The sequence below is a fragment of the Antechinus flavipes genome, chromosome 3 (genome assembly GCF_016432865.1).
Source record: "Antechinus flavipes isolate AdamAnt ecotype Samford, QLD, Australia chromosome 3, AdamAnt_v2, whole genome shotgun sequence".
NCBI classification, from domain to species: domain Eukaryota; kingdom Metazoa; phylum Chordata; class Mammalia; order Dasyuromorphia; family Dasyuridae; genus Antechinus; species Antechinus flavipes.
In genome coordinates, this window is record NC_067400.1 from 552834523 (window position 1) to 552855016 (window position 20494).

Genomic DNA, 20494 nt, shown 5'->3' on the forward strand with positions numbered 1-20494 from the left:
GACAACATTGATCCTTACATAGCCTTGTGTTTCAGATTTTCTCTTCCTTTCCCCCACCCCTTTTAGATGGCAAGCAATCCAATATATGTTAAACATGTTAAAATGTTAAATCCAATATGTGTAAACATATTTATATAATTCTCTTGCTGCACAAGAAAAATCAGATCAAAAAAAGAAAGTAAATGAGTAAGAAAACAAAATGCAATCAAACAACAACAAAAAGAGTGAGAATGCTATGTAGTGATCCACATTCACTTCCCACAGTCCTCTCTCTGGGTGTAGATGGCTCCTTTCATCACAAGATCATTGGAAAGAGTCATGTCCATCAGAAATGATCATCTAATCTTGCTGTTACTGTGTATGATTTTCTCCCAATTCTGCTCATTTCACTTAGCATCAGTTCATGTGAGGTCTCTCTGAAATCATTCTGCTGATCATTTCTTACAGAACAATAATATTCCATAACATTCATATACCATAATTTATTCAGCCATTCTCCAATTGATGGGCATCCATTCAATTTCCAGTTTCTTGCCACTACAAAGAGGGCTGCCACAAACATTTTTGCACATATGGGCCCCTTTCCTTCCTTTAAGATCTCTTTGGGATATAAGTCCAGTAGAAACACTACAAAGCCAGACAGCTGATACTTTCTAATGTGTGACCTTGGGCAAGTTACTAATCCTGATTGCCTAGCTAAAAAGCCCAAACTGAAGAGGTTATCAATCCCAACTATTGCTGTGCTAAATGAGTTCCACACAAGCAAAGTGATTTTCTCAAGGTCCAGCAACTAGTAGCAGAAGCAGGATTTAAATTCAGGTATTCTAACTCCAAATATTTCACAACACTAACTTGTTCTGATTCCAACTGGTACATTTCTCTTATACAAATGTGTGTTACTCTTGTGAGAAATTAAAAATCTGAGAGGCATAATTTCTGGGCAACTAATCAGTTTTTTAAAATTATGGCTAGCAAATAATAAAATGAGGTCAGTGGCACTCTTGGAAGTCAAAGACACCTCTTGGAGAACATTGAATGCTTTGAAAAAGAGGATATACCTGAAGGTAGAAATCAACTCTGATTAGTTAATAATCAATGAGGGAAGGGACATATTAATGAAGAGGTAGATAAACAATCTTTAGCTTCTCCTGCTGAGAACTGGACCCAACCATGAGACTCAGCAGCTTCCAGCAATATGGACCATACAATTCATCTCTACCCAGACTACTCTGGCTGATTTTTCCTTCAAAAACTGGGTAAACCTAAATTTTAATGGAAGATCCCAAGGATAGCAGGTATTTCCTATGGGTAAAAATCTCCCCTAGAATAGCTTTTATTTGTAAGGTCTAGTCCAGTGGGGTTCCATTTAAGATCCAAAAGCACGTATACTGAGGATTTAGACAATCTCCATTTATTAGCAATATTCTTCAAAGACTAGCTAAATAATCTATAGAGACTAGTTTCTGAATGAGGAAACAGAAAAGGAAAACCTTAATCATAATTTAATAACTGGTTGTTAATATGAGAGAAATAATCATTTTTATCACTCTCATGGGACCACCTCAGTAAGGAAGTCATGGAACCCTCCCATACTCACCCAATTGGAATCTCAGAGATCATTTAGACCAACTTGTACCTAAACAGCAATTCCTCTACAATATATTTACTTGAAGATTTTTAGTCTGAAGGAGAACTCATGTCCTTCCAAATCATTTTATTTCAGTTGGAGATAATTGATCCAGGTAGAGGTTGGACTAGATGGTCTTTGAGGTCCTTTTCAACTCTAAAATGCATCAATTGTTTTTCTTTACCTAAGCCAAAGTCTGTCTCCCTACAACTTTTGCCTCCTATTTCTACCAGGTTCTTCCTCTGTCTTAAGCAAACAAACGGCGTCCATTTTTCACATGTAAGGACTACAGAGGTTTAGTTCCTGAGGGAAAATAACCAACCAATTCACCAACTCTACTGATCTCTTTTTAACCCGCTTCTAGGTTGATGTCAACAAGGAGCATTATGGCTTTGAAAAGAATGTCTCTATTATGTCTATTTTACAATTTGTTTAAAGGCATTCTTTTCTGTGATAAGTATAAGGGAATCTAGGCTAGCAACCCAAATATATAATCGAAACTGGCCCAACTCAATACAAGAGTTTGAATTGGGGAGTCCAGGAGACAGAGAGAATTTAAAAGGCTGCCTGGAAATGTAGAAGGTCTTCTCCAGTTTGCTGGATGAGTGAGGTTGACTGGGTTTACAACAGCTCCTGGAGCTATGAGTTAAGTGTTGGTGGTCCCTCTTCCTGCTGAAAAGAAGCTATATTGCAACTGAAGACCATGGATGGCAGTGGAGAGACTGGGTAGAGTGGCAAAAAAAGGAATGAGTTATATCAATAAAGAGATCAACTGTGATCATAGTATGAAGAATCATGAATTGTCCCAACCATCTGTCCTCTGCATGTACCCTTTAATGCATATTCTCTGGACATGTATATTCCTTTTGTGTGTTCCCTCTCACTTATTGAGGTATTCTCCCCCCAAAAAACTCCATATATATGGCGGAATCTTTCTTATTACTTGTTTTGTCATATCATTCAAAATTGACCTAGTAAAAGAAACATCTTGGCAGGACTTGTGAGTTATAGTTGTGAGTAAATGTTGACCCACAAAGGGCTTCAAATTTGGGGTAGTTTTCTTGGGATCTACATGTGAAAAGAACCTGGAAGCCATGCATAGGACTCAGTTATTGAGTCTGAGGAAGAAGAATTTGCTCTTTGAGTGTAAAATATTGAGTCTGGGCAGGGAAAAAATGAGGTCAACTTATAGCAATGGAATACAGATAAATGGGTCTGTAAGCCTTACAACAGAGAAGCTTCTTCTCCTCCTTCAGTGTGGTCTAACCAGAGCAAAGAATGGAGGGGCTATCTATCATCTTCATTTTGGATATTAGATCTTTGTTAAAGAAAACTAAAGTTGTATTAGATTTTTTTTTGTCTGCAATGTCACATTGATTTATATTGAGATTATTATAGTCCAATAAGACTCCCCAAATCTTTGATACACAATGTTTTCTAGCCTTGGGCCTTCCATGGCTCAAGTAAGAGAAGGTAAAGAGCAAGCCACAAATGTATTAAAAAAAATAGCTATTCAGTTGGCATTTGGAACAAAACTATATATGGAAACAAACCCTACAGGCTGAGAGGCTACTCAGAAGCCTTTAGAGAAGAAGAAGAAAGAAGGAAGGGAGAACTGGATCCACTTCACCTGGAGGCCATGAACTAAACATCCTAGAATCTTAAAGCCAGATGGGACCTTTGAGAAAATCTTGCCAACTCCAAACCTGAACATGAATCACTTCTACACTATCCTTCTTAGAAATGGGCATCTCATTATCTCTTCTGGTGACCCATTCAATTACAGGATGTCTGCCTCCTTATAGATTGGATTAGTGGAAAGGCAGCTGTTTGGGGAACCAGAGGATGTGAACTCAAGCCTTGAGTTTGCCCTTTCCTGGGGGCTTGAGCAAGTAATTTCTCTTCTCTGAACTTTTGTTTTCTCTTCTGTAAAATAGAAATAATTATAATAATAATACATGAATAACTTTCCTCACAGAGTTGTTTTGAAAAAAAAAAGTACTTTGTAAACACAAAAGAGTTATAGAAATATGAATCACTTATTTATCTGTCTTCCTTTTGGATTTATATAGAGCAATTATACTCTAGCCTGAAGCAACAATTATGGATCTCAGTTTCTTCTTCTGTAAAGAGGAGTTAGATTAGATGAATCTTAGATTACTAAATCTTATAAATCATGACATTTTATCACTCACTCACGTTCTCCCTGGGTCTAAGCCCCGGTTTTTCCAGGTCCCAGTTCTTGCCCCATCCCATGCTCCTTCTGGGTCTAAAGTTTTTTTCTCTGACCTACACTAGCCTAGCATGTTCAGTCCTCAGATGGCATGGCCCAGGACCAGCAAGCTCATGGCAAGGACCATGGCAAAAAAGACTGCCAGGAAGAATCGGTCAACGACCCGAGCCAAACGCTTCCAGTCCCCTCTGAGACGCTGGGCAGCCCGGTGGCTCCGACAAGCCACAGCGATGGCGCCCACATGCCGCAGCAGGGCCTCCTGGTGACAGGGGCATCGTGGCTCTGGACATGGCCCAGCTCCCGATCCAGGTCCCAGGTGAGGTTTGGGATGGATTGAGGGGCGAGGAAGAAGTGGGGGATGCTGGGAACCCCCACAGGGCTCTCCCCGCTCCCGGACACATAACCCTCTGGCCAAGTAGCCTAAGAGAAGTGTCTGGGCCCAGGCTGGCACTGGGCGGACTCCAGGGCCGCTGTAGTGAAGGTTCATGATGAGGATGGTCAGCGCCGTGGATGCTGTCACCAGCGCCATGGTAGTCATGTAGTACTTCCCTGGGAAGAGACAAAGTAGGGGATGAAATGAGTGTCTCCTCAAAGGCTCGAGGCCTCGGAGACGTGGGCGGGACTTCAGAGAACACACGGCTTAGCCCCGCAGAGCCACCAGTGCGGTTCGGCATTCTTTGTCCGGAGGCCACCGTGACTTCCGGAGGCCACCGTGACTTCCGGGGGCTGGCTTTTCCGGCGCGGCACTGTGGGGATAACTACTCCTTCCCTGCTCTGCCCGCCATAGGCACTTAGGGGCTTCTCCTTCATTCATTGTTGTGTGTGCTTTCTACTTTTCCTCTCCATCTTCCTCCCCAATGTCCCCATTCTCCTTTCTAGCCCTTCTTTCTTTACTCCTCCAATTCTGCTCATCCACGAAGGATCTCTTTCCCTTTCTCCAGAGCGCCGTTGCCCGGAATCCACCCAGACTCGCTAGGGGGGATGGGGTGAGGTGGGGAAGGGGCTGGCGGGATGGGGGGGGGCCCAGCTGTCTCCCCCTGGCGCTCACCGATGAGGGGCACACTCTCCGCCGGGGGCATGTTCTCGGCCAGGAGCAGCTGAAAGACGGTGAGGGCCAGAAGGACGGTGACGCCCAGCGACACCTTCTCCCCGGAGTCGGCCGGCAGGTGGAAGGCGAGCGGGGCCAGCAGCGAGATGAGCACGCAGGGCAGCAGGAGGTTGGCCACGTAGGCTGCGGCTCGGCGCTGGAGCAGCAGGGTGAAGGTCACGTCCGGGTAGGGCTCTGAGCAGCAGCCGTAAGTGACCACGCTGCGTCGCGCAGGCATGCCCAGCACGCGCCACTCCACGTTCTCCACGAAGTCGTCCAGCCTGGCGCCCGGCGCGCCGGGCCACAGGTCCAGCTGGTGGCCGCCGTGGGTCCACGAGCCAAAGGTCAGGCGGCAGCTCTGCGAGTCGAACGGAAAGGCCGCCACGTCCACGCGGCACGAACTGCGGGTGATGGCGGGGGCGTCCCAGCGCACGCGCCCGTCGTGGCGAAGGACCACGTTGGTGCTGGCCGAGGCCTGCGGCTGCGTGTCTGCCCTGCGGGGAGACGTGGTGGGGAGAGTGGTGGGGACAGAGGGACCCTGTCTGGGAGGCCCGTCGTGAGTGAACAGAAAGGTGCGTCCTTGGTGGGGAAGGAACTTGAATTCCCAAACCCATCTCTAAAGGGGATAGAGGGCCATGGATGTCCAAAGTACCCATCTAGCTCCCCTCGCTGCTCCTTTTCCTTGCCAACCACCGCATCTCAGAGTTGGGAGGGATCTCAAGGGGCCAGCTGCTCCAACCTTCCTGAAGACTCCTCCTACAACATATTAGCCATCCACCTTTTATTCGGAGACTACGAGCAAAGGAGAATCCTTTGTTCTCCACGGATCCCATCTTGCTTGGGATCTGCTGCTTCCCTATATTTCCCTTCCTGCTTTTTTGCTCCCTCTACCAAATTCTCTATTCCCTGTTTCACTTTTCTCAGTTTCCCTTAACTCAGATTCCTCACTGCTCTTTCTTATTCTTCCTAGAGCAATTTCCTTCCAGCTCGGCCTCCTCTGGGCTGTTTCCCCCTTTGCTCTGCCTTGAATTTATTTCTCCCATGCTAACTTTTGCATCAACCGTTATCTTCTACTCTTTCCTCCATCACCACCCCACTCCGGTTCTTGCCTTCTGTCTCCCTTTATTCTTGTGTCCGTTTCCTTCTACCCTGTAGTCTGTTTCCCCTCTTGCACTGTTTCCCCTACTTCACTGTTTCTCTTCTACTGTTTTCTTTTCTTCCGGTTTTGAGGACCACTTCTCTGGTTCCCCTCTTCTTCGCTTTGCTCTTTTGCTTCTGTACTTTTCCTACTTAACACCAATGACCCTTTTCTCCTTTGGGCCAATTTCTTTCTCTGCCTTGTTTCTTCTCTACCCTCTTTTTCTGCTCTATTTCATTCTCTGCTCTGTTCAATCCCCTACCTGCCTCATTGCGCCTTATGCTTTCTTTGCCCTAGCCTGTTTCTCCTTCTGCTTTGTATGTTTTGCTGGTTTTCCTGAGTTTTGTTTTTACTTTATCTCTCCATTATAACATCTCTCCCCTACTGGTGTGTGTGAAACAGTTATTTTCATGTCATCTCCTGTATTAGAATATGACCTCAAAGGAAAGGGACTGTTTTTGCTTCTCTTTGTGTTAGCATGGTGCCTGACATATAGTAAGTGCTTAATAAATGCTTGTTGACTGACTTATTGACTATTTTCCCATCTGCTTTATAACTTATGCTGGTTTCCCCAGAATTTTGTGTTCTACTTGATATCTCCTTGTTAATAAATTCCCTCACTGTATATGTCTTATTTACATGTTTTTGTTTTTGTTTTTGTTTTTTTGGGGAATGTGAGCTCCCTGAAGGAAGGGACAGTTTTTGCTTCTCTTTGTAGCCCCAATACTTAGCACAGTGCCTAGCACATAGTAAGTGCTTAATAAATTCTTGTTGACTAACAGTTTGGGGAATTATAATCTAGGCTATTATCAGAGAGCCCAGTGTGCTGTATCTCAGTTTCTTCATCTGCAAAATGGGAATAATAATAGTACATATTTCACAGGGTCATTGTGAGAATAAAACAAGATAATATATATAAAGAAGAGGATAAGGGAAGGGGGGAGAGTGTTATAAGAAAAGGCATATTGAGAGAGGGAATAGTCAGTAGCAAAACACTTGAGGAAGGTCAGGGTGAAAGGAGAGAGAGAACAGAATAAACTGGTGGAAAATACAGTTAATAATAGTAATTGGGAAAAGGATTTTGAAGCAAGTTTCTTTGATGAAGGCTTCATTGTATGTGTAGAGAATGTATAGGGAACTGAGTCAGTTTTATATAAAAAAGAACCATTCCCCAATTGATAAATGAGCAAAAGATATGAACTATGCCCAAAGGGCTATAAAATTATGCATAATCTTTGATCTAACAATACCACTCCATGGCCCCAAGAGATGTACAAAAATATTTATAGCAGCTCTCTTCTCAGGGCAAGAAGCAGAAATTAAAAGGAGGCCCATCAACTGGGGAATGGCTGAATAAATTGTGCTATGTGATTATGATGGAATATTATTGTTCTTGGGAAATGATGAGCAGGATGCTCTCAGAAAAATCTGGAAAGTCCTCCATGAACTCAAGCAAAGTGAAATATATTTTGTACAAAGTTATAGCAATGTTGTAGATTGTAGCAACTGTGGATTACTTTGCTATTCTCAGCAATACAGTAATCCACAACTACTCTGAAGAATTTAGGATGAAAAATGCTGTCCATACCCAAAGGAAGAACTAATTGTGTCTGAATACAGATTGAAGTATACTTTTTCCCTTGAGGGTTTTTTTTTTTTTTTGAGGGGGAAGAGCTATGTTTTCTTTCACAACATGATTTTTAGGGAAATGTTTTTGCATAACTTTACATGTGCCTTCTTGATGGGGGTTGCAGTGGGAAGGAGGGAAGAGAATCTGGAACTCAGTGTTTTAAAAACAAATGTAAAAAATTGTTTACATGTAAGTGGGAAATGAAAATATTAAATATTAAAAAGAGATAACATACATAACTGCAAACTTTAGCCATACAATGGTTAGCTATTATTATTATAGAGTCATACTTGTTATAGAGCACAATATCAGGTCTCCAGACCAGGCTACTGGGGATTCTTATGGAGTCAAGACCCCCATAGACCTCAGGCTCCCAGTGCAGATAGGCATCAGCCCACTCTTGGCGAATCCACAGGTATAAGGTCAGTACCTGATTTCGTTCATCCTGGGGAAGAACAGGACTGGTGAGAAATACCAAAGTGCCCTATAAATATGGTAACTTACACACAGCTACACAAAAGCATACACACAATTGCACACATGTGTGGTTGTGCAAAGATAGCCATGTATAGACAATCACATGCACATGCACAGTACATTCTGACTTTTATGCCTATGAAGTTAAAACATTCCTACAGCTGCCACTCACCATGTCAATGATTTGGGACAGAGTCACATCTAGTGTCACATTTAGAGCTTGATCTGTGTCTTCTACAGGCCGAAGGGCACTAGTGTAGTTAGCAAAGAGGTCATGGAGCAGTTGCTGTGCAAGCTTTCCTTCAGCTGCTTGAGAGCCTAAAAGCAGGAAAGGAGAGATGTAGGTACATCTACCATCCATCTCCTACCTAGCTTCAGTTCAGCTACCAGCTTTCTTTTCATTCACTCTTACACATATTCACCACCCATCATCTGCCATCTATCCATTCTTTAGCCGTTATCTCTTTTCTATCTTCTATCCCCCTCACCATTCTGTGTCATCACCATTCACCCATAGTCCATCTAAGCCCCATCTAAGCCCCATTCACCATCACCATCCTCTCTCCACCTACTATGCATTACCCACCCACCTACCATCCCTCCTTCTATTCTCTACAACCCATCATCTACTTTCTACTACTCACCATCCGTCTATTATTGACCACTTATTAATATTCCATGTACTATTATCCAATGTTCATTCATCTATCACTTATTAGTCTATTATCAACATTCAACATTCATATCACATCCATCTTATATCCCATCTTGGAAGGGAACATCCAACAATGAGCCTTGAAGGCACCATTTGGGAAATTTTTCCTTAAATCAAGTCTGAATGTGCCTTTACAATTTCCTCCACTTGTTCCTATTCTGTTCTTTGGGGCCAAGTCAAAATAAAGTAAGTTTTCCATTCCAAGTGACAAACCTTCAGATACCTGAAGATTAAAAACCATGTAACCCAATTCCTTAAAACTTTAAGTTAAATATAGCCAGTGTCTTTGTTTCAAAATATCTTAACAGCATCTTTCATTCTTTACTCCTTTGCTCCAATCTTAGAGGAAGAAGTGATCCCCCTTGCAGATACCAACCCTTCCATCTGAGCCTTTGATCATGTTCTCTCAGATCTCTTCTGAATGCTCATCTCCTTAGTCATCCTCTTGTTATCTGCTAGGTACTTATTACTTGCAAATATGCCTACATCTCCCACATTCTTAAAAAGTCAGCTAGGTGGTACAGTGATTATTACTCTTGAGTTTAGAGTTTAAAAAAAAACTTTTGAGTTTAAATATGGCCTCAGACAATCAGTCACTCCACTTCTATCTGCCTGAGTTTTCTAATCTGTGAAATGGGAAGAATAATAGCATCTACCCCCTAGGATTGTTATAAAGATTAAATCTGAAAATAATTTTAAAGTGCTTAACCGAATGTCTGACACATACTATATAAATGTTAATTTTTTTTTCAAACCCTCATTTGATCCTATTCCCTTCTAATTATTTTTCAAACTATCATCTTGGCTTTTTCCTTTTCACAGTAACTGTTAGATAAAAGGATCAACACTCATATCCTTTTATGTGTATGAAATACACACATTTTCATGTATACTTTCCTATATTTTACTTGTCAGTCCTTTGCCGTTGTCCTTCTGACCCTATTGCTCAACTGAATTTATTCTTCTCCAATTATCAATGTTTTCTTAATATTTAGATTTGATGACTTTTTCCTCTATTCTTATCCATCTTGACCTCTCTGCAGTATTTGATACTCTTTCCTCCGGGACCTTCTTTCCTTCTTGGATTTTCATGATCCTATTAGCACCTGGATCTCCTACCTATCTGACTTTTTTAGTTTTCTTGCTGGATAAGCATCCTTATCCTTTCACTACACGAGGTCGTGCTCTTTCCTGTATAGGACAATTCACCTCCCATTTCTGCACCTTTGTGCAATTTGTTCCCAATGCTTAGAATTAATTAGCCTTCCCACCTCTACCTCATAGAATTCTTAGTTTCCTTCAAAGATCAGCTTGAGTCATTTCTTCTAGGAAACTTCTCCAAATCCTACAGTTACTAGTGTCCTTTCCCTGGAAATTACTCTGTACATAGTTTTTTAAAAAAAACTATTCTTATGGTACATGTTGTTTCTTTTCAGTAGAATATGAGCTCCTTAATATCAGAAACTGTTTATCAAGGGGATGCCTGGCACATAACAGGCAGTTAATCACTGTTTATTGAATGGATAAACTGGTATGGCACGTTCCTTTCTTATTCTTCATTATTCTGGTTGCATTCCTCTTGGTGTTCTCTAGTTTATCAAAATCTATTCTAAAATATGGCAGCAAGGAAATATAATACTTTAACTGTATTCTGTCCAGTGCAGAGCAGACTGGAATTATCACCCCAAAACTATGCCTCAATGCAACCCAAAATCAAATTAATTTTTTGACTATAGTATCATGTGAATTTATATTCATTCACCATCCATTTTAAGCCATCTATCCACCAACCACCTGCCAACAAATACCTGTTTCTATCCACTGTTCATCCTTTTACTTACCATTCACCAACCTACCATCCATCTTGCTATTATTCTCTCATGCATCCCTTATTACCAATCCAAATATTCATTCTGCATCTCACCCCCTAATAATCTGGCATCTATTCTATGCCCTCCCATGAAAAGAGTGTTCTCTATACCTGGCAGGAGCTGGGTTAAGAGCAAAAGACACAGTCTTGAAGAGAGCGTCCAGGGGATGGGGAAGGAGATTCCACAAGATCCCATTGTAACAGTAACAGCTGAAGAGGTGCAGAGGCTGTAACAGGTTGGGGAAGGGCTGAGTCTCAGAAGTCTGTCTCCTCATATGAAGGCTGGGTATAGCAGAAGATGGACAACATTATGGACTGAACCCAAAATAAGGCACCTGTGGGTCCAGGGTGCCTTCTATATTGACTTAACATCCCCTACACTCCTGTGTTGCCTGGCCCAGCCATCACTCAGAACCAGTTTCAAAGCTAAAAGAGATCTCAAAGATCATCTAGTTCAGTAAATATATGAACAGGAATCTTCCTACAATAACTTTAACCATCGGTCAACCAATCTCAATTGGAGGATTTTCAGTGATGGGCAATCCATATCTGAGGCAGCCTATTTTATGTTGACATGGCCCTAAATGTTAGGAAATTTTTCCTTTTAAGATAAATGAGTCTCTTTGCAACTTCCTCCTCTTGTTCCTTTTCTGTCCCTTGGATCCAAAAAGGACAAGATGAAGCTCTCCCTCACTGAAAGTCCTTCAAATGCTTAAAGGGTGCTCCCCCAAATCTTTAAAAAGCAAAACACCTCCAGTTTTTTCAACTGATCCTTTATGATTTGGGATCCTCTAGTTTGCTCATTATTCCATTCTACCCCTCTAAATGCACCCCAATTTGCCAATATCCTACCTAAAATGTGACACTTAGAACGACATATTTCAGGTATGGTCTTTCTGTGTGAATTAATACAACCCAAAAAGGTATCAACACTTTTTTACTTCCATGCCATACTATGGATTTATATTGGTCTTGTAGTCTACTTTGTAGGATTTTTTCATATGAACTATGGCCTAAAAAGGATTTAACATGGTACCTAACTCACATCAGATGCTTAATAAATGCTTTTTGATGATTAACCATGTTTTCCCTATTCTTTCCTGGTGTGATTTTTTTTTTAACTCAAGTTTAGGATTTTATATTTATTCCTGTTATATTTCATATGACTCAATTTAGCCCAAAGGTCTAATCTCTCAAAGTCTTTTACCTCCTGATTGTCATCCAGCACGTTAACTCCCATTTTTGTGATGTTTTCAAATTTGTTAAGTATGCTGTCTATACCTTTATCTTGTCTCTTGTCTTTCTTTTCCATCAGCCTCCCCACCTGTCCAATTCCCACTGATTTAATCTCTATATCTCTATTCTTCCTCCTCCTTCCCCCTTTTTCAATCACACACACAGACACACCTCCCTCCCCATACAAACCTGCAGCAGCAGAGAGGGACAGGTCCTGATGGATGGGGGACCCCCAAACCTGTCCTTAACACCCTCAGCAAGCCCTGTGACTTGCAGACATCTGAGAACCGCCCCTCCCCCAGTTTAACATCTTTCCTTCCTTACCCCAGTGGAAACAAAACAGATGAAACTTCAGCCCAAGATTGGCTCAATTATTCATTGAATGTAAGAAAAGCTCGCCTAGGGAGAGACCTAGAGACCAATAACAATGCCCAACTCAGCCTTTCCAATACTTCCTCCCCCAGATGCCTAGGATTTAAGGATGATTCAGTCTCCCATTTCCACCCACATGCCCAGGTCCCAGGCATTAACTGGCATTATCAGGCTTGTCTCTGATGGACAGCTCCCTGAGAGCTGGGGGCGTAGGAAGTATAGTGTTTTTCCTGCTCATTAAGTGCTTTCCAGGTGGGCGAGAGCCAGCTCTCATGAGCTCAGGAGAGCTGATTTTTCAGTTTTCAGTCAGCATTTAAATCTCAAAAATCAACAAATGCTACAAAAATCACGACTTGGTTTATTGTTTAGTTGATTGTCACTTTGTGAAGTGAGGAAGAAAAATCTTAATAATGCAAATTATATTTAAAAGCATGCCAGGCTTATTTTTTCCAGGATCAGATTGAAACGGGTTGTGGTCCCTTTAAGAAACTGTATTTCCTATTGATCTGTGATTCTTTTCAGATACCCAGCCCTTCTGGCTGAGGCATATCCTCCCCAGACAAATTATCTTTCCAGGATGCCAGACATTCAATTACAAATCCTACTCAAAAGCATCCCTTGAATTCCAATAGGAGATCCGGGCTTGTCCCAGCCCCCACTGGTTCTGATCTGCTCAGGTTGTCACAGTCCCCATTCAGACTAGCTTGGGCTGCCCAGCCCCCACTGGTTCTGATCTGCTCCGGTTTTCCCAGCCCTCTTTCTGATTTGCTTGAGCCGCCCAGCCCCCAGTGGATCTGAGCCTGCTTGGGCTGCCCAGCCCCCACTGGTTCTGATCTGCTCAGGTTGTCACAGTCCCCATTCAGACTAGCTTGGGCTGCCCAGCCCCCACTGGTTCTGATCTGCTCCGGTTTTCCCAGCCCTCTTTCTGATTTGCTTGAGCCGCCCAGCCCCCAGTGGATCTGAGCCTGCTTGGGCTGCCCAGCCCCCACTGGTTCTGGTCTGCTCAGGTTGTCATAGTTCCCATTCAGACTAGCTTGGGCTGCCCAGCCCCCACTGGTTCTGATCTGCTCAGGTTGTCACAGTCCCCATTCAGACTAGCTTGGGCTGCCCAGCCCCCACTGGTTCTGATCTGCTCCGGTTTTCCTAGCCCTCTTTCTGATTTGCTTGAGCCGCCCAGCCCCCAGTGGATCTGAGCCTGCTTGGGCTGCCCAGCCCCCACTGGTTCTGGTCTGCTCAGGTTGTCATAGTTCCCATTCAGACTAGCTTGGGCTGCCCAGCCCCGACTGGTTCTGATCTGCTCAGGTTGTCACAGTCCCCATTCAGACTAGCTTGGGCTGCCCAGCCCCCACTGGTTCTGATCTGCTCGGATTGTCCTAGCCCTCTTTAAGATTTGCTTGAGCTGCCCAGCCCCCAGTGGATCTGAGCCTGCTTGGGCTGCCCAGCCCCCACTGGTTCTGGTCTGCTCAGGTTGTCATAGTTCCCATTCAGACTAGCTTGGGCTGCCCAGCCCCCACTGGTTCTGATCTGCTCAGGTTGTCTCAGTCCCCATTCAGACTAGTTTGGGCTGCCCAGCCCCCACTGGTTCTGATCTGCTCAGGTTGTCACAGTCTCCATTCAGACTAGCTTGGGCTGCCCAGCCCCCACTGGTTCTGATCTGCTCAGGTTGTCACAGTCCCCATTCTGATTAGCTTGGGCTGCCCAGCCCCCACTGGTTCTGATCGGCTCCTGTTGTCCCAGCCCCCTTTAAGATTTGCTTGAGCTGCCCAGCCCCCAGTGGATCTGAGCCTGCTTGGGCTGCCCAGCCCCCACTGGTTCTGATCTGCTCGGATTGTCCCAGCCCTCTTTAAGATTTGCTTGGGCTGCCCAGCCCCCACTGGTTCTGATCTGCTCAGGTTGTCACAGTCCCCATTCAGACTAGCTTGGGCTGCCCAGCCCCGACTGGTTCTGATCTGCTCCTGTTGTCCCAACCCTCTTTCTGATTTGCTTGAGCTGCCCAGCCCCCAGTGGATCTGAGCCTGCTTGGGCTGCCCAGCCCCCACTGGTTCTGATCTGCTCGGGTTGTCTCAGTCCCCATTCAGACTAGCTTGGGCTGCCCAGCCCCCACTGGTTCTGATCTGCTCAGGTTGTCACAGTCCCCATTCAGACTAGTTTGGGCTGCCCAGCCCCCAGTGGTTCTGATCTGCTCGGGTTGTCTCAGTCCCCATTCAGACTAGTTTGGGCTGCCCAGCCCCCACTGGTTCTGATCTGCTCGGATTGTCCTAGCCCTCTTTAAGATTTGCTTGGGCTGCCCAGCCCCCACTGGTTCTGATCTGCTCAGGTTGTCACAGTCCCCATTCTGACTGGCTTGGGCTGCCCAGCCCCCACTGGTTCTGATCTGCTCAGGTTGTCACAGTCCCCATTCTGACTGGCTTGAGCAGCCCAGCCCCGACTGGTTCTGATCTGCTCAGGTTGTCACAGTCCCCATTCAGACTAGTTTGGGCTGCCCAGCCCCCACTGGTTCTGATCTGCTCGGGTTGTCTCAGTCCCCATTCAGACTAGTTTGGGCTGCCCAGCCCCCACTGGTTCTGATCTGCTCGGATTGTCCTAGCCCTCTTTAAGATTTGCTTGAGCTGCCCAGCCCCCACTGGTTCTGATCTGCTCAGGTTGTCACAGTCCCCATTCTGATTAGCTTGGGCTGCCCAGCCCCCATTGGTTCTGATCTGCTCCTGTTGTCCCAGCCCCCTTTAAGATTTGCTTGAGCTGCCCAGCCCCCAGTGGATCTGAGCCTGCTTGGGCTGCCCAGCCCCCACTGGTTCTGATCTGCTCGGGTTGTCACAGTCCCCATTCAGACTAGCTTGGGCTGCCCAGCCCCCACTGGTTCTGATCTGCTCAGGTTGTCACAGTCCCCATTCAGACTAGTTTGGGCTGCCCAGCCTCCACTGGTTCTGATCTGCTCAGGTTGTCACAGTCCCCATTCTGACTGGCTTGAGCAGCCCAGCCCCGACTGGTTCTGATGTGCTCAGGTTATCACAGTCCCCATTCAGACTAGTTTGGGCTGCCCAGCCCCCACTGGTTCTGATCTGCTCGGGTTGTCTCAGTCCCCATTCAGACTAGTTTGGGCTGCCCAGCCCCTACTGGTTCTGATCTGCTCAGGTTGTCTCAGTCCCCATTCAGACTAGTTTGGGCTGCCCAGCCCCCACTGGTTCTGATCTGCTCAGGTTGTCTCAGTCCCCATTCAGACTAGTTTGGGCTGCCCAGCCCCCACTGGTTCTGATCTGCTCAGGTTGTCTCAGTCCCCATTCAGACTAGTTTGGGCTGCCCAGCCCCCACTGGTTCTGATCGGCTCCTGTTGTCCCAGCCCCCTTTAAGATTTGCTTGAGCTGCCCAGTCCCCAGTGGATCTGAGCCTGCTTGGGCTGCCCAGCCCCCACTGGTTCTGATCTCGGGTTGTCACAGTCCCCATTCAGACTAGTTTGGGCTGCCCAGCCCCCACTGGTTCTGATCTGCTCGGGTTGTCTCAGTCCCCATTCAGACTAGCTTGGGCTGCCCAGCCCCCACTGGTTCTGATCTGCTCGGATTGTCCTAGCCCTCTTTAAGATTTGCTTGAGCTGTCCAGCCCCCACTGGTTCTGATCTGCTCAGGTTGTCACAGTCCCCATTCTGATTAGCTTGGGCTGCCCAGCCCCCATTGGTTCTGATCTGCTCAGGTTGTCACAGTCCCCATTCAGACTAGTTTGGGCTGCCCAGCCCCCACTGGTTCTGATCGGCTCCTGTTGTCCCAGCCCCCTTTAAGATTTGCTTGAGCTGCCCAGCCCCCAGTGGATCTGAGCCTGCTTGGGCTGCCCAGCCCCCACTGGTTCTGATCTGCTCGGGTTGTCTCAGTCCCCATTCAGACTAGCTTGGGCTGCCCAGCCCCCACTGGTTCTGATCTGCTCGGGTTGTCTCAGTCCCCATTCTGACTGGCTTGGGCTGCCCAGCCCCCACTGGTTCTGATCTGCTCGGGTTGTCACAGTCCCCATTCTGACTGGCTTGGGCTGCCCAGCCCCCACTGGTTCTGATCTGCTCAGGTTGTCACAGTCCCCATTCTGACTGGTTGGGCTGCCCAGCCCCACTGGTTCTGATCTGCTCAGGTTGTCACAGTCCCCATTCTGACTGGCTTGGGCTGCCCAGCCCCCACTGGTTCTGATCTGCTCAGGTTGTCACAGTCCCCATTCTGACTGGCTTGGGCTGCCCAGCCCCCACTGGTTCTGATCTGCTCAGGTTGTCACAGTCCCCATTCTGACTGGTTTGGGCTGCCCAGCCTCCACTGGTTCTGATCTGCTCAGGTTGTCCCAGCCCCCGTTCTGACTGGCTTGAGCCGCCCAGCCCCCACTGGTTCTGATCTGCTCCGGTTTTCCCAGCCCTCTTTCTGATTTGCTTGAGCCGCCCAGCCCCCAGTTGATTTAAGCCTGCTTGGGCTGCCCAGCCCCCACTGGTTCTGATCTGCTCCGTTGTCCCAGCCCCCATTCTGACTTGCTTGAGCCGCCCAGCCCCCACTGGTTCTGATCTGCTCCGGTTGTCCCAGCCCCTGTTCTGACTTGCTTGAGCCGCCCAGCCCCCACTGGTTCTGATCTGCTGGGGCTTCCCAACCCCCACTAAGATACCCAATATAATAAGCTTTCATCAACTGTGATGGACTTGGCTCTTTTAAACAGCATTGTGAGTCAGTGATTCAATGATTCTAATACACTTGGGATGGAAAATGTCATGCACATCCAGAGAGAAAACTATGGAGACTGAATGTGGAGCAAAGCTTATAATTGTTGTTTGCTTGCTTGTTTTTTGTTTTTTTTTTTCCTTCTTGTGGTTTTTTTTCCCGTTCTGATCTGATTTTTCTTGTACAGCATTACAGATATGGAAATGGTTAGAGGAATTGCCCATGTTTAACCTATATCTAATTGCATGATGTCTTGAGGAGAGGGAGGTGGGCAAGGGAAGGAAAAAATTTTGGAACACAAGGTTTTGCAAAGGTGAATGTTGAAAACTATTTTTGTGTATATTTAAAAAAATAAAATAAAATAAATTGTTGATAATCTTGGGGGAAGGAGGAAGCAAGCATGTTTTAAGTACCCAGACACTATGCTAGAGATAACTATAAGGTAATTTTATGAGATTCAGGCAACGAAGTAGTGCAGTGGATAGAGCACTGGGTTTGGAATCAAAAGACTCAACTTTATGAGTTCAAATCTTGACATCAAAGAAATTATTGTGTACCAGGCATCAAATACCTCAAATAAAAAAACCACCAGGTAAGGGAATAGGAATTGGAGACAATATGTTATATAAGTATATACCAAAAAATACAAGGTATACATAGTTTGTGGGGGAAGTTGTAGAAAGAAGAGGGTCCTGGTGTGAGGAATAGCAAGAAAGCTGGATCAAGAGTAATATACAACAAGGTTGGAAAGGGAGGGGAAGATCAGCTTGTAAAGGGCTTTAAAAGTCAAACTGAAGAGTTTATATTTTATCCTAAAGGAAGCCACTTGGGAAGAATATGAGTTTTCCTGATGCCAAGCCCTGCATTTTATCCGCCATCTACCTACCCCTCATAATTGTTTACGGGGAATCATATTTGTTCTAACTAGGTTTTTGTGAAGTAAGGAATAGAAAGTGCTCATAAATTTGAGTAATTTGAGGCAAGAGAGGACACTTATTTCTGAATCTTCTGAGAAGGTTTGCGAAGGACTACAAGAGGTCAGACTCAGATTAAGACCCTGGTTTGTTTCTAAACAACATCAAGCAAGTTTGATAAGAGCTTTCTGGACCCATTACCTTTCTATTGAGAAGAAAGAAGGAACATTGGTCTCTAAGAATCAAGACTGAATTATATCAGTCAAAATTCTTATTTGGCTTTTTTTGCATTTTCCTTTGTATTTGGAAGGATCCCCTTTAGAAATTTGTCTTATTCTCATGGTTCTTTAGGGCCAGGAAGACACACTAACTGGGAAATTAGTGTGATGTCCTATGATACTTTCAGGCCAGAAAGATTTCTTCATTGGGAAGAGCCCCTTGAGGAGGATACAAGACTCAGAGTTGTGAGGAATATTGGGAAAGATTGTGGGAGACTCACTCCTTCCAGTCAACTTTGAGGTTGACATTAATTTCTCTTATACTTCTTTTGCACAGAGTACTTGAGTGAAATTTCATTTCTACCAAGAAGTTATCACCCCAAAACTTTGCTCTCTGTATGTCTACTCTCCTGTGGCTGAGCAGATCAATATGAGCTTGGAAGGCTCCACCACAGACTGGGCACAAACAGTCCACGTGAACATTTGGAGTGGAGACATCTCTAAATTTGTACTTTTGATGTTTCTTTTGAGCCACTGCTATTCTACTTTGATTATGGAGTATAGGTGCCTTCTTTGATGAAGGCTCACTATATTGAGTGATCCTGTGCCAGTATCGCCCACGCCACACTTTTGATTACAAAGCTCTTCAGCGAGATTTTGAGTGTCTTTGTATTTGCTTCTTTTGACCTCCATGTGAGCATGTTTCCATGGAAACATCCTTGAATTCCTAGGAGATAACTCAGAAGGTTTTAGTCAATTTTTGTACAAGCAGTGAACTTCCTGCCTTGTAAAGTCCTGCTGAAATAGAATCAACACAAGGAGCTTTGCCACATAAGAGGAGTCTAATGAATGACATTCAAAACTCTTCTTCAGTTGAGATTCTGATAGAAAGGTGACTTCAACCTGAGATATGCAGTCAGTAGTTTCTGCATTGGTTGATGGTGATCTGTTGAGAACACTGTGGAAGCATTCAGCCCATCTCTCCAGGATCATGTCCTTATTTCTGATCCATGTCGCTCTGTCAGTATTAAATAGTATAGATGTACCATAGGTCTTTGGCCCAAAATTGTCTTCATGGCATCATAAAACTGGATTTCATCTACCTTCTGACTGAACCAACAATTCCATATTGCTCTAAGTTTTGCTTGCACTCTACTTTTTTTTAAAAAAATTATTATTAAAGCTTTTTATTTTCAAAACATAGGCATAGGTAATTCTCAATATTCTTCCCTAAAAAATCTTGTATTCCAATTTTCCCCTCCTTCCCCTATTCCCTCCCCTAGATAGCAAGTAATGCAATATATTAAACATGTGAAATTCTTCTATACTTACCTCCACAATTATCTTGCTACACAAGAAAAATTTTAAAAAGAAAAAATTAGAAAAAAAAATGCAAGCAAACAACAAAAAGAGTGAAAATACTATGTGATCAACAGTCAGTTCCCACAGTCTTCCCTTTGGGTGCAGATCACTCTCTTCATCACAAGATCATTAGAACTGGTCTCAATCATCTCATTGTTGAAAAGAGCCACTTCCATCAAAATTGACCATTGTGTAGTCTTCTTGTTGCCTTGTACAATGATCTCCTAGTTCTGTTCATTTCACTCAGCATCAGTTCTTGTAAGTCTTGCCAATCTTCTCTGTATTCATCCTGCTGGTCATTTCTTACAGAACAATAATATTCCATAACATTCATATACCATAACTTATTCAGCCATTCTCCAATTGATGGGCACCCACTCAGTTTCCAGTTTCTTGCCACTACAAAGAGGGCTGCCATAAACATTTTTGCACATGCGGATCCCTTTCCCTCATTTAAGATCTCTTTGGGTTACAAGCCCAGTAGAAGCACATCTAGGGGTGTGCACAGTTTGATAGCCCTTTCACCATAGTTCCAAATTGCTTTCCAGAATAGTTCTATCAGGTCACAATTCCACCAATCATTATCTTTTCCTGTCATCTTAATAAATCTGAGATGTGTGTGCTGGTACCTCAGACTTGTCTTAATTTGCATTTTTCTGATTAATAGTGATTTAGAGCATCTTTTTTATGAATAGAAATGGTTTTAATTTCTTCATCTGCAAATTGTCTGTTCATATTTTTGACCATTTATCAATTGGAGAATGGCTAGAATTTTTATAAATTTGAGTCAATTCTCTATATTTTAGAAATGAGGCCTTTATCAGCCTTAAATGTAAAAATTTTTTCCCAATTTATTGCTTCCTTTATAATCTTGTCTGAGCTGGTTTTCCTTGTACAAAACCTATTTAGTTTAATATAATCAACATAATCCATTTTGTATTC

The 20494-nt window shown here is 44.3% G+C and overlaps 1 protein-coding gene and 1 long non-coding RNA gene across 3 annotated transcripts; one reads left to right on the top strand and one right to left on the bottom strand.

Moving 5' to 3' along the window:
- Positions 1 to 3829: 3829 nt before the first annotated feature.
- CHRNA10 (cholinergic receptor nicotinic alpha 10 subunit) lies at positions 3830 to 13436 on the bottom strand. 2 transcript variants are annotated; one of them, XM_051987470.1, is made up of 6 exons: positions 12338 to 13418; positions 10889 to 12101; positions 8365 to 8510; positions 8006 to 8160; positions 4909 to 5441; positions 3830 to 4409 (listed from the first exon to the last, which is right to left on the bottom strand). In XM_051987470.1, the coding sequence occupies exons 2-6, from the start codon at positions 10971 to 10973 to the stop codon at positions 3943 to 3945; spliced, it is 1386 nt and encodes a 461-aa protein (XP_051843430.1). In that variant the 5' UTR covers positions 10974 to 12101; positions 12338 to 13418; the 3' UTR covers positions 3830 to 3942. The 2 variants fall into 2 exon arrangements, 1 of the variants encoding a protein (XP_051843430.1); XR_007952198.1 differs by lacking the exons at positions 3830 to 4409; positions 4909 to 5441 and having other exon boundaries at positions 5474 to 11059; positions 12338 to 13436.
- A 136-nt stretch (positions 13437 to 13572) lies between these two features.
- Positions 13573 to 17445, top strand: LOC127555267 (uncharacterized). The gene is made up of 2 exons (XR_007952199.1): positions 13573 to 14767; positions 16493 to 17445. It is a non-coding gene; the product is annotated as an uncharacterized LOC127555267 (long non-coding RNA).
- The last annotated feature ends 3049 nt before the right edge of the window (positions 17446 to 20494 follow it).